General features: G+C 37.5%; 1 protein-coding gene across 1 annotated transcript in view; it reads right to left on the minus strand.

Annotated features, from left to right (window-relative positions):
- Positions 1-14,025, minus strand: part of LOC115230586 (PDZ domain-containing protein 8-like) — a gene marked incomplete at its 5' end in the record, with an annotated part of 47,853 nt that overhangs the window by 17,568 nt on the left and 16,260 nt on the right. The window contains 2 exons of the mRNA XM_029800727.2: positions 8,662-8,886; positions 12,245-12,351. Coding sequence (XP_029656587.2) covers positions 8,662-8,886; positions 12,245-12,351 — 332 coding nt within the window. The remainder of the gene's footprint in view (positions 1-8,661; positions 8,887-12,244; positions 12,352-14,025) is intronic.

The following is a 14,025-nucleotide window of genomic DNA, read 5'->3' on the forward strand; positions in this document are numbered from 1 at the left end:
AAAGCCCAAATACTGTGTAATTCAAAACAATGAGAATAATTAAGTGTTATATTTGACAGAGTAATCTGAATGCTAAAAGCTAACAAAGATAAGATCACATCACAATGACTGATCCTACTCTTCAGGTTTAAGAAGTACTTCAGCACCTGGTAATTATTAAAATGATACAAAGCTCAACTGAAGGCCACATGAACCATCCAAAAGATTAACATAAAATCTCTCACAAACAAAGCTTCTGGCCCATAGGCATGCATGCTATTTAACTTACTGTCTTCTCTGTCAGTACTATAATGGCCTTTGCCCCTCAGATCTGGATGATTCATGTCACCTCCACTCCAACAATCCTGTCTCACTCATCTCCTCCTCTTAATTGTACTTGTGGGTGGCTTGAGCCATTCTGACTAATGAGTTCACCACATCCGTCATGAATACTGACCATGTCTGACATTTGGCCCTAACATTCCAGCAGGCAAAGCTTCTGCCTGTGCCCCCAAAATTCAGCTCATAAATCTGAGAAATGCCCCACTGGGAAAGCAAGAGCATCAAATAGCATGGACACCATAGTTGAGGCGTTCAGTTCATGTCCAGAATTTCAGCAAGAATACAAGTTCACAGGTGATTCCCAGTCGCATTCATACACACTTTGGGATAGTGTTGTCTATAGCAGCTCATCTTGCCATCGATTGTCGAGCATTACAAAGGATTTGCTGACCAAGTCACTGATGATTACCAGAGTAGATATAGACTGGGTTTGGAGCCGGTGATAAACATGCTAGTTAACCCATAGCTTGGGACCCTAACAGATGCTACTACTCCAGGTCAGAGCAGACCTGAGAACAAAAGTGTCTAAGAGGTGGTTCCACACACCTCAAAACCCAAGAACTCCCACGCAGAAGCCCCAATACTGGATGCAGTTTAAAGTCTTGCTCAAGACATAATCCCCCTATATTTATGGACTTTAACAATGAGAAGGAAAAGCAGCTGAAAGTTTGATTTTAGTAAATTTTAATTTTTATATCTTTTGCATAAAAGTTTGATAATATTGGTTGATATATATTGGTTTACCAAAATTAAAAGACTTGTTTTATATACAAGAATAGTTAATGTGGTATGGTTATTATTTTAGGAATGAGTGGTGGTGAAATGCTGAGCGATTTTTATTGTAGCTAGTCTATTGATATTACATTTGAATCCAAGTTAATTATAGGAGTATACAACCAAGCCTACACCAGGCCTTGCACTAATTATTACCCCCAATCCTTCCTTCACATAACACCATCCCTCTGGAATTCCCTCCGTACTCCTCTAAGTGTTGACTTATGAAGTTTCAGGTGAAATATTAATGGCATGACTCTCAGTCTCAGTGAGACCATGATTGTCATGGACACTGTCCCTTTAACCAGACACAGCAAATAGAACAAAAAGGGGAAAAAAACAAAACAAATACAATCACTGATTATATCTCTCTATATATAAACGGCAAAATGTCTGTCTGTGTGTGTGTCCTTTATACAAATCCACAATTTTTCAGTTAGAGGGCTCGCACTTTCTATGGCCATTCAAATCCGTTCAAGGGTGGTCGTGCACATCTTTACATTTCCCCAGCAAAGCCTTTAAAAAAGTCAATAGAAGTGACTTTTTGTGAATTTTCTATCCCAATCAAAATGCCTGAAACTTGATACGTCAATTGAATGACCCGGCAACGCCGGGTCATAGTGCTAGTTTAAGATAAATTGAGATTTTTTTTTCCTTCCAAACAAAACAGAAAAAAATGTTACTGACAATCTTCAGTTGGTCCAAGAAAGTTGATTTACTCAAAGTTCTTGATGTTAAGCAACTCAGAAGATAGTTCACAGTGAGCCTCATAAAAATATATGAAATTATAAGGTGCTTCACCTTGTGAACTGCATGGCACCTTGGACGTGTGTCTACTTCTATAGCTACAGGATGGACATGCTTTTTTGAATGGATTTGGTAGATGGAAAACATGCGTGTGCATATGTGTGTGTGGGGGTGTCGATTGTCTGTAGGTCAGAAAAAAGCCCACTCTAAAAGAAAATTTGATAATTATACTTTTATATTATGAAGTAATATATGCAATAACCAGAATATGCTATTTGACAATGTGTGTGTGTGTGTATGTGAAAGGGAGAGAGAGCGTTTGTCCCCACCACACCTCGACAGCTGGTGTTGGTTTGTTTATGTCCCCTATAACTTAGTTATAGCAAACTACACACACAAAGTACTGAGGTCGATTTGTTTCACTAAAGAAAACCCTCAAGACAGTACTCCAGCAAGGCCACAGTCCGAAGACTGAAACAAGACAATAGATCCTAATAGTGACATAGCCTTTACTTTTCTCAGAAGGGTTGCACCCCACGTAAAATTTCAGATACCTAAGTGCCCTACAACTTCGAAAATACAGTTTCTCTTCCATTATTCTACAGTAGGTGATTGACAGAATCAACAGAGTGTCGGACAAAATACTTTACAATCTGAGTTCAAATCCTGCTGAGGTCCAGTTTGTCTTCCATCCATTTGGGTTGTCAAATAAAGTGCCAGCCAAGTACTGGGGTCAATGGTATTCAGAAAAAGCAATCCTGAAAATTTCTGGTCCTTTACTGAAAGAAGCCTGTCGTGTGTGTGTGTGTGTGTGTGTGTGTGTCCGTGTGTGTGTCCCCGTCCGTCCACCACCATCACTTGACAACTGATGTGTTTATGTCTGCAATAGATTAGCAGTTCAGCAAAAGACACCAATAGAATAAGTACCAGGTTTATAAAAACCAAGTCTTAGGGGTCAGTTTCTTCGACTAGAAGTTGGTGCTCCAGAATGGTCGCAGTCTAGTGATTGAAACTAGTTGAAGAATATAAACAATGTTGAGAAAATTGAGAAACTGCTAATAGTACATCTTCTACGGAGTTAATTAGACATTTCCCTGAATACTGTAGCCAATTATTTAAATAAATAAATAAATAAATAAATACACAATTGTGAGATAAATAAATAAATAAGATAAAAAAAATAAATACACAATTGTGACTAAATTGTACAACTTTTAAAATAGTAATTATTTTTTTAAATCCTTAAAAACAATTTCATTATATAGCTTTTGGGAAATTCCATGCAATTTTGAAAAGTAGGTTAGAGTAACCCATATTTTGAGAAAAAGTTGCATTTTTGCAGTTTTCTTTCCAGAGCAGTGTGGTCTTTCCTGCAGAGAACAAGGCTGGAAGCCAGACAACTAAAGAAAGTCATCAAGGAAATGGACAAGGCAGCTGAAACAAGCTGAAGATTGCTGTAGTTCATAAGAGACCACAACTGGAACTCTTCCATTGCTGCTGTACTCAGGTGAAGCATGCAGGCTAACAGGTGAAATACCTGTAACCCTGAGATACCAGCTAACAATGCAGAAGGGTTTCCGACATTATAATAGATTTACTTGAGCTTGAAAAACATCCGAGTAGCTCCTGCAATTTCTGCATAGGGAAAAAAGCATCCTCGATGTTTACTTCACCTATGTCACACACACGTTATATATATTTGGGAGGCGCTTGGATGGAACCTACACTCCCCTCCTTATGAGAGCTCAAAATCTCTCGTGGAAGTGTCATCCAACCAAAATGCCAATATATGGGAAACTACCACCTGTGTCATCTCCTGTGAAAGGTAAGAGAGTCCAGTTTGCTGGACATTGTTGTAGAGCTGAAAACGAGGCAATTTCTACTCTTCTCCTTTGAAGGCCATCTGCTCGGGATACCAGAGGGCGCACACTCTCCTACCCTGATGTAATCTACAGGGATACAGGCAGCAGCAGGACCTCCGTAGTGCCATTAGCATGGGAAATTCCATTGTCTCGACCACGGTCGAACAATGATGATTATATAATATATTATATATATATATATTATATATTATATATATATATGTTATATATATATTATATATATATGTGTGTGTGTTTCAAATTTTGGCTCAAAGTCAGCCATTTTAGTGGGATGGAGTTAGTCTATCACATTTACCCTGGTACTTGACTGGTTCTTTTTTTTTTACGACCTCAAAAGTTTTAAAGGCAACAACGTGATCGTTGCCAGAGCAGCTAACTGGCTTCCATGCCGGTGGCATGTAAACAGCACCATTCGAGCGTGATCGTTACCAGTGTCGCTCCACTGGCACTTGTGCCGGTGGCACATGAAAAAGACATTCGAGCGAGGTCGTTGCCAGTGCCGCTGGACTGGCTCCTGTGTAGGTGGCACATAAAAAGCACCATTTGAGTGTGGCCGTTGCCAGTACTGCCTGACTGGCCCTCGTGCCGGTGACATGTAAAAGCACCCACTACACTCTCAGAGTGATTGGCATTAGGAAGGGCATCCAGGTGTAGGAACTCTGCCAAATCAAGATTGGAGCCTGGTGCAGCCATCTGGTTCGCCAGTCCTCGGTCAAATCGTCCAACCCATGCTAGCATGGAAAGCGGCTGTTAAACGATTATGATATGATATGATAAAATATATATATATATATATATATATACTAGCAGAGATACCTGACGTTGCCCGTGTTACATGTAATTGAAGAATTAGACTTTTCTGTTATATTTTCTCCAATGAACTGGAATATCTAGGATTCGAATTTAATGAAAATCACAAATGAGGGTTGTTTCCCTCTTTACACACCCCAAAAAAATTTCTAATCATGACACATGTATCCCATACTACTGATCTTTATGTGCAGATTCCAAAATTCCAGTCATATGGAACGTGTTAAAAGGATTTTGCTCCTGAAAAATGGAGGTCATGGAGCTCTAAAATGTGGGAGTTAAGGTGCCTATTGGGGATGGGTGTCTTAATGTCAAGCAGAGAAGTTGGATTGTTGAGAATCTTTATAATTTGCGTCTTAATATGTATTGTTCGAATTTCTTTGAAATAGGAAATATATGTTCACTGGGTTTGTAAAAGAGAGCAAAGCTACAGGAAACCAAAAGACGAATGATCACAATAAGCCGTCAGCTATCTTACCCTAGTCCTTACTACTCCCCAATGTAAGATTCCTCACCATACAGGTGACAGGCACAGCCGTAAGATCTATAGCAATTGGAAGGGCATGACCCAACTCAAACATTAACAACTGTGTGACATGAGGGCTAAGGGGAAATGAAAAGGTCACCTCTGGAGTTTGCAAATAACCACTATACTGATACGTAACTGGACAGAATAAATTTACAATCTATAAATGTCTCAATAACCAGTCACTCATCTGGGAAGGCCTTGAAATCAATGTTACCATAGGGGGACTATGTGTGACTCAGTGATAATAAAAAGACTCAAAGGAAGTCTGCAACCAAATAACTTTACTGAACACTTTGCAACTGAATCAGTGGAGGCAAAGATGCCTCTCATTTACTTGACAATTTATGCACCACATTGCAGAAATCACAATCTAAGTATTCATCAACAGCAAAAAAATATGTGAATTTTCATAGGGGTTATGGCTTATGCATAGAATATAATTTCCAAATTTCATAAGATCCATTCTGTACTTTTGACCTAGTTTTGGATCATAAAAAAATGACTAAAATTTGAGAGTTAAGGCCCCCATTAGGGGGTCTTATAATCCTCATGAGAAGTGGAAACTTTGAGAATACTTCTTGATGTGTGTCAATTACGCATGGTTGAAATTTCATCAACATTGAAATTTTATAAATTTTCATGGGGGTTCTACCCCTTTAAGCCATCTCAAATTCAAGCCAAACATACTGCATTATACCTGCTCTTATGCATTAAATCTACGTTCCAAATATAAGGATCCATTCAGTAATTTTGGTCCATGAAATTGTATGAAACATACAGCATTACCCTTTTCCTTAGGCTTGGATTTTGTGTTCCAAATTTCATTAGGATCGGTGCAGCAGTTTTCGAATGTATAAGTAACACACGAACACACATAAAGACATTGACTTTCATATAATAGATATGAATATACATACATGTATGTGTGTGTGTGTATATGTATCACCAGTGTCCAATTTGGCATGATTTCTATAGCTGGGCGCCCTTCCTAAAGCCAATGACTTTACAGGGTTAGTCAGGTGGGGAGGGAGATATCTGTCAGTGGCACCAGTAAAGCAACAAAGCAGCTTGCAAGTTTACAAAACCTGAGGATGCATGGGGGTGGGGGCCTTTTATGCTAGGTAGGAGATTAAGTTATGAGAGAAAGGGTTGGAAGTGGAGTAGGTTCTTGTAGTAGTGAAGCTATATGGTAATTCAACATCTCACATTTAGTCGATTATGATATAAACGCGCACACACACACACACTCGTGCTGCATATGCAAACACATACAGACACACGGTGCATGTCAATGATAGGAAATTTTAAATACATGTTGGCAGCAAAATAAACTCATTAAGGAACTTCATGCATGTGTGTGCGTGCATGCATGTGTGTGTAAGTGTAATAGTTTGATCTATAGGAAGGGTCGATGCTTAATGTTTTCAGTGGTCTTCAAAGATCAGTGAGATCATAACAGATAATGGTCCTCTTGGACAATATTTTTAGGATATAAAATATTCAAAGTCTGTTGAGTATTGAGTAAATATAGGGAACTTAACTGATGTAGTTTACTAGCAATACTTTTCCAACTCTGCACCCCCATGCTATGTGCACATGCATGCACATTTTGCAACCAGCATACAAGAAATAAATGCATGCACAACATGTTAGGTTTCTAAAATAATGCAGTAATTAATAATTATGCATATTCAATATGTACAAATCCTCGTTACAGGAAGAACATTTGCAACAAGATTTTTGCACAAAATTACTAAAAATTTAAAAAGTGCATCGTAAACTAGACATGCATTAAATATTGGTTAATCTACACGCACACACAAAAACTAAGATTCTACATCATTTCAAGCAATTATTCAATTAAGTACGTACACACACACACACAAGCAGCCTATTGTGAATGAGATGTGATTTCTCATTACTAAAAAGGAAGTAATAGGAAGATGGGGAAAGGATAAATGGTTTGATAGTTCGTAGTTTTAAATAGAGATAAAGATCCACAAAACATCAGATATATATCTTTTAAAAACTTTATTAAAAAAAAATTAAACAATTAATTTATAATTAAGCTATGCTTGTTCAAGTAAAACAATTTTTATATGGCCATCATCATCATCAAATTCATCATTTTGATTTGTTGGTATGAGTTGGATAGGTCTGCTTGTATGGATCATCAATCACTATTTATCACAGTTCATGGTTTTCACGTATGTAAAGCTCAGCATCCCAAGATCTGTCCTCATCACATCTTCCCATGTCTTTTTTTCCCCCCAACAAGTTTTTCTCTATAAACACACAACACTTTTTTTCTCCAAGTACTCGTACATGTCCATATCAATCCCTATATTCAGTGATACTTTAATACCCAGCCATACTACCACTTCATTCATATTCCAACTTACATGTATAATTATTTAACTCAATGTACATTCAGTCTCCACAAATTAAATTTGTAATGTTTGAGTCTCACTACAATACACACATCTTAACATTTCCTACATTTTATAGTGTCTTTCTCATGGTGAAAAAGATAGAGAAAGAAATCTTTTATTATTAAATTATAAATGTGGAGGTATATAAAAGATGTGAGAAAGAAAAAGGCCAATATAAATCAGATCTCAAACTGACAGCCACAAATGAGAGTTACAAGAAGGACCAATATCCTTAAAATACACCCAACTATGCATCCATCCTCTTCCTACTCCTAAAATTCCTCATTCCTAGAATCTATACTGGGACATCTTGCTCATTCTTTCCCCTCTCCAAAACTGCAGCTATCCTTAAACTTGAGGAATTCTCTCCTGAACATTGAGCATATTATTTACCTCTACCTGGCTGTCTAGTAATATCTCTCTGGTAATATCTGAAAATGCTACAGGTAAGGCACTTTTACCACCAACTTTACCACCAACTAAATTTCAAAACAAAACTCTGGAAGCATAAATAGTTTAATATTTAACTGAATGAGGAGCAATACTCAAAGCCTCCAAGACTGGTGAGTTGGATGTGGCGTTTGTTCAGTTGTAATTTAATTCTTGCAACTGACTGTACAAAGGCATTTTTATGTTTTTAAGGGACACTTTCATTTGACCATATCAAACAGAATAACTCAGTGAGGTATTTGGTCATATAGATCCTCTCAGTACCTGAGTAATTCACTTGAGAGACCAACATCAAGTTCCTTGCTTGATTATTGGTTGGTTGGTTGCTTGGTTATGGAAAAATTGTTCAAGAATATGGCAGTTGTAGAGAAAGGATGGAAAGAAGAGTGAAAAGAAGGAAGCATTAAGGGTGCAATATTTGGTGCGGAATCTACAGGAGGTAGACCTTTGTTGTTGAGAGGTAAAAAAAAAAAAAAAAAAATGAGGTGACACAGTAGCAGAGAGTGACAGAAGAGAAATATTGCAAACCTAGCCAACTTTTGCCAGCCTGGAAGAATAAATAGACGATGATGACGATGACAATGATGAGGTATGACAGCGATGATGTCAATGAAGATGAAGTGGATATTAAAAAGTGATAAGAATAAAAGCAGCGCAGGAGAGACAGAGTAAGTGTATATGTGTGAGACAGAGAGAGAGAGAAAGGAGTGTTTACCTAATAGCATTAGGAATGTTTGGTTTAGGACACTCAACCCTCTCAATAATCTCCTTGCTGACCGGTTCGTCCATAGTGGTTTGAAGTGTAGTTTTACTCAGTCTTTTACGATAATGTTCAGAGAATTTCTCTGTTGGTTGGAAACAGAAAGACACTGTAATGTCTCCGTGGCACAGCTGAGGTTCAAAACCAGGATGTGAGGCAAGCATTGAGCATCGGGTACGGCTGGAAAACAAAAAAAGTAAAAAGATAAATACTAAAATTAACAACTCCTTTCTTTACTAGCTTGCTTTGAGTATACTGACCACACATACTTATTTCTTTACTACCCACAAGGGGCTAAACACAGGGAGGGCAAACAAGGACAGACAAACGGATTAAGTCGATTATATCGACCCCAGTGTGTAACTGGTACTTATTTAACCGACCCCGAAAGGATGAAAGGCAAAGTCGACCTCGGCGAAATTTGAACTCGGAACGTAGCGGCAGGTGAAATGCGGCTATATATTTCGCCTGGCGTGTTAACATTTCTGCCAGCTTGCCGCCTTTTGCTGACACATACTACACACACACACTTATAGGTTTATTTCAGTCATCGGACTGTGGCCATGCTGGGATACTGCTTTGGAGGGCTAAACAAATTGTCTCCAGGACATAAGTCTGACATCTATCATACTCTTTTGCCAAACTGCTAAGTTACCCTAAACAAACCAGCAACAGTTGTCAAGCAGTGGTGGGACAAGCACAAACACACAATAGGATTCTTTCAGTTTCTGTCTACCAAATCCACTCACAAGGATTGGGTTGACCATGGGCTATAGCATAAGATACTTGCCCAAGATGTCATTTGGTTGGGAAGCAAATTTCTTACCACACAGTCACACCTATCTCTCTCTCATATATATATAAATAAATAAATATATATATATGAATTCAGCAAAATTTAGATTCAGATGAATATGGTACTTAAGTCAAAGGCACCAGAATTTTGTATGGCATTATCCATATAAATCAAATGGGGTGATTATAATCAAAATAAGTAACATGTATATCCGAGGTAGACTAGTACAATTGTTTCATGCTACTTCGTTTTATTAAACACTAAGTATTACATCAGTTTTAAAATGTCGAGCAATCTTCAGCCACTTATAGAATTTTCCAATCAAATGGACAATGCATGGGGAAATTCTATAAGTGGCTGAAGACTGCTTGACATTTTAAAACTGATGTAATACTTAGAGTGTTTAATAAAATGAAGTAGCATGAAACAATTGTACTACTCTACTTCAGATATACTTGTTGCTTATTTTGATTATATATATGAGTCATGTTTTAAACAGACACGACTCCTAGAACAACTACACATTAAAAATTAGTAAGACCATAACACCCATGTAATTCTTAAGTCCACCTTTTTCTTTAAGTTCCTAGTTTTTCTTATTCTGCTACTGATAAGTACTCTTTGACAACTCTGATTCTTAAAAATGAATTTATTGTCTTTCTGTACAAAATGATCATTTAGCGAATTGAATAAGTATTTTATCCCTATTAACATCTAATCTCCTCCATTTATGAAAAATATGATAGAATTTGTCAAACTTTGTTCTATAACTTAAGTTGTATACTTAACATACTAATATACTCATATATATATATATATATATGTATGTATATATATATATATATATATATATATATCTTTGAATATGGCAGATGTCTACCAGCCCTCAAAAACTCCTATGCTATTTGTTGCTGGCTACTGTATGTTATTTTGAACATGTTGAGTTAATTGTATAAGATCATTATGTATGCAGTACTCCATGTAGTGTAGAATAAATAATATACATGTAATGCTGAAACACATGTAGTACTGCATTAATAAAAATATAAAAATCTCCATTCACAAAATATTTGTCTTTATAGACATACACACACACATCCTTGAGTAGATAGACTAATACTTCATAAACTCTCCATGTTTCTATAGTTCCTGATGGTCATATGATCTATGAGCACAATAGAAATAAAATGAAACAGAAACTATGGTGACATACTTCCGTATAAAAGACATACAACAATAATAATAATAATAATAATAATAATAATGACAATACTCTTTACTCTTTTACTTGTTTCAGTCACTTGACTGTGGCCATGCTGGAGCACCACCTTTAGTCGAACAAATCGACCCCAGGACTTATTCCTTGTAAGCCTAGTACTTATTCTATTAGTCTCTTTTGGTGAACCGCTAAGTTACGGGGACGAAAACACACCAGCATCGGTTGTCAAGCGATGTTGGAGTGACAAACACAAACACACACACACACACACATGATGGGCTTCTTTCAGTTTCCGTCTACCAAATCCACTCTCAAGGCTTTGGTCGGCCCAAGGCTATAGTAGAAGACACTAGCCCAAGCTGCCACGCAGTGGGACTGAACCCAGAACCATGTGGTTGGTAAGCAAGCTACTTACCACACAGCCACTCCTACACCTATATTTATATTCACTTTATTTATAAAGGTTTCAATATAATGATAAAAGAAGGTTCCACAGAAAGCAGCAGCAAGTTTTTATAAAGGGAATATCTACCATTCTTCACTAAACCTATGCAAATATGCATAAGCATTCTGCAACTATCATGCAAGAAATTAAACATACATAAAATCTTAGTTGTCTTCTATAAGTTCAAAATGCATCATCATCATCATCATTGTTCGATCGTGGTTGAGACAATGGAATTTACTATGTTATGCCAGACCTCACGGTCCATCATGGCATTACAGAGGTCCTGTTGCTGGATGCCTGTATCCCTGGAGATTACATCAGGGTAGGAGAGTGTGCGCCCTCTGGTATCACAAGCAGACGGCTTCCAGAGGAGAAGGGTAGAAATTACCTCGTTTTCTGCTCTACAACAATGTCCAGCAAACTAGACTCTTCTACCTTTCACGAGAGATGATACAGGTGGTAATTTCCTATATATTTGTACTTTGGTTGGATGACACTTCCATGAGAAATTTTGAGCTTTCATAAGGAGGTGGGTGTAAGTTCCGTCCAACTGCCTCTCAAGCTTCTTTGATAACGTCCAGGTTTCTGAGCCATATAGTAGAATTGGTTTGACTATATACTTTTGTCACAGAAAAAAAATGGAGGGAATTGAATGCTAAAAATTAAAAAAAGGAATACGGGTCCCCATCTTCATCCTTAGAATACTTTCATAGAACTCACCTCTTCATACATGTATGGTGAAAAAGTGAAAAAGGAAAAAGAGGATAAATGAGAGAAAAAGGAGATATGAGAGGATGAAAAAGACAGAGTGAGCGACAGAAAGAGAAAGACTGTTCTTTAACCCTTTCGTTACCAACCCGGCTGAAACCGGCTCTGGCTCTTTAGTACAAATATCTTGTTTTCATAAGTTTTGAATTAAAATCTTCCACCAAATCTTGGTTAAAATTCATGTTCCTGACACTAACTGAATGATAACTAAGTTATTTTACTAAAGTCTTTGTTATACTTAAAATAATTGAAAGAAACACAGAGCATCTCAAAATAAATGCAGTAACGGAAGGGTTAAAATACATACATAGCTCCAGGTTTAGGCTCAGCAGGTATCAGGGGTCTTGTCTTCTGTGTATCTCCTTGAACAGTCGTTAAGCAATCCAATGCAATTTCACTAAGAAGAAAACTTACCTAAATGAGAAAAAAAAAAACCCCCAAATAAAGTGTGTTAAATTATAAGGCACAAAAAGAAAATGACTCTCCCCAGACATAACAGAATATGCTTCAACACACGAACTCATATAAAGAATCTTGCAAACCAAATTCAAAAACGAAAAATAAATTTTAGTTTCTTCATTAATTATGAAAAATTTTGAAAAGAAAGAGGGGACTAAATTCATAGTTTTTGGCAGCTTCTATATTGAAAAAGATTTATGTAATGTTATATTAATACGCAATGTAGTGTGTGTGTGTGTGTGTGTGTGTGTGCATGTATAAGCATGTGCACTGATTTAATAAGCTGTCAGGTGAAACTAAATCCCAAACCATAAATAATTTTCAAGAGTGATTTTCATGTCACTTCATTTTGCTCTGCCCACTGCATTCACTTGTATGGTGACCCCACTGATCTGAGTCACTTTGCAAGAGTAATAACATCATCATCATTTAACGTCCGCTTTCCATGCTAGCATGGGTTGGACGATTTTGACTGAGGGCTGGTGAACCAGATGGCTGCACCAGGCTCCAATCTTGATCTGGCAGAGTTTCTACAGCTTGATGCCCTTCCTAACGCCAACCACTCCATGAGTGTAGTGGGTGCTTTTTATGTGCCACTGGCACGCGGCCAGTCATGCGGTACTGGCAATGACCTCCCTCAAATCCGTTTACATGAGCCACCAGCACAGGTGCCAGTAAAGCGATGTTGGTAACAATCACGCTCGAACGGTGCCCTTTTACGTGCCACAGGTACGGAAGCCATAGAGAAATCTGGTTTTTATGTTATATGATAATGGGTTAATGTAAAAGAGATGAGGCTAGAACAGAACATGTTTCTTTCTGCAGAGAGGCCCTATGACAGAGTGGGGAAGAGAAAAAAATGCTGGTGATGAGGTACAACTGGATGGGTACCCATGGAAGGGAGTGGAGTGGAAGTAAATGGAGGCAAAACTGAGAGTGAGATATGAGAAATTAGTGAAACAGGTGTGAATATGAATGAAAAACGAGTGTTGAATGAATGATAAGTAGGGGAGAGTAGGTGATATTTGTTGAAGCTGTCTACTTTTCCCAACTTTTCATAAATTATTTAGAAAAATACATTATTCAAGAAATTATAATTTGATCAGTTAAAATAAATATACAGGTGTTGAAGCAAAACCTGGAACTGAAGGGTCTTAAGGTTAATATAGCAAAGACTAAGCTTCTAGTAAGTAAGAAAACTGACTGGACCCTACCCCACTCAAGTAGGTGACCCTGTTTAATTTGTAGGAAAGGTGTAGACAGGAACTCCTTATAGTGTACCCAGTGTAAGCTATGAACACACAAGAAGTGCAGTGGGTTAGTTAGAAGGCTATCAGAGGAGACAGTTTTCATATGTGAAAGTTGCACAAGATGAATAAAAAAACTTTAGAGACTTGGGAAATTGATTCTCTCAAATGCCCTGGTGGTTCATTAACCCTTTAGCATTTAAACCGGCCATATCCGGCCAAAAGTATTCTGCTTGTTTTATGTTCAAACTGGCCAGATTTGGTCTCTTACACCAACCCTACAATATCATTTTAAAAATTAACGGTTACCTCATCAAATTCTCATAGCTACAAGGTAATGCACAATTAGTTTAAAAAAATGTGGATGAAGAAACATTAATTT

This window comes from Octopus sinensis, unplaced genomic scaffold (assembly GCF_006345805.1).
Source record: "Octopus sinensis unplaced genomic scaffold, ASM634580v1 Contig15837, whole genome shotgun sequence".
Taxonomy (NCBI): domain Eukaryota; kingdom Metazoa; phylum Mollusca; class Cephalopoda; order Octopoda; family Octopodidae; genus Octopus; species Octopus sinensis.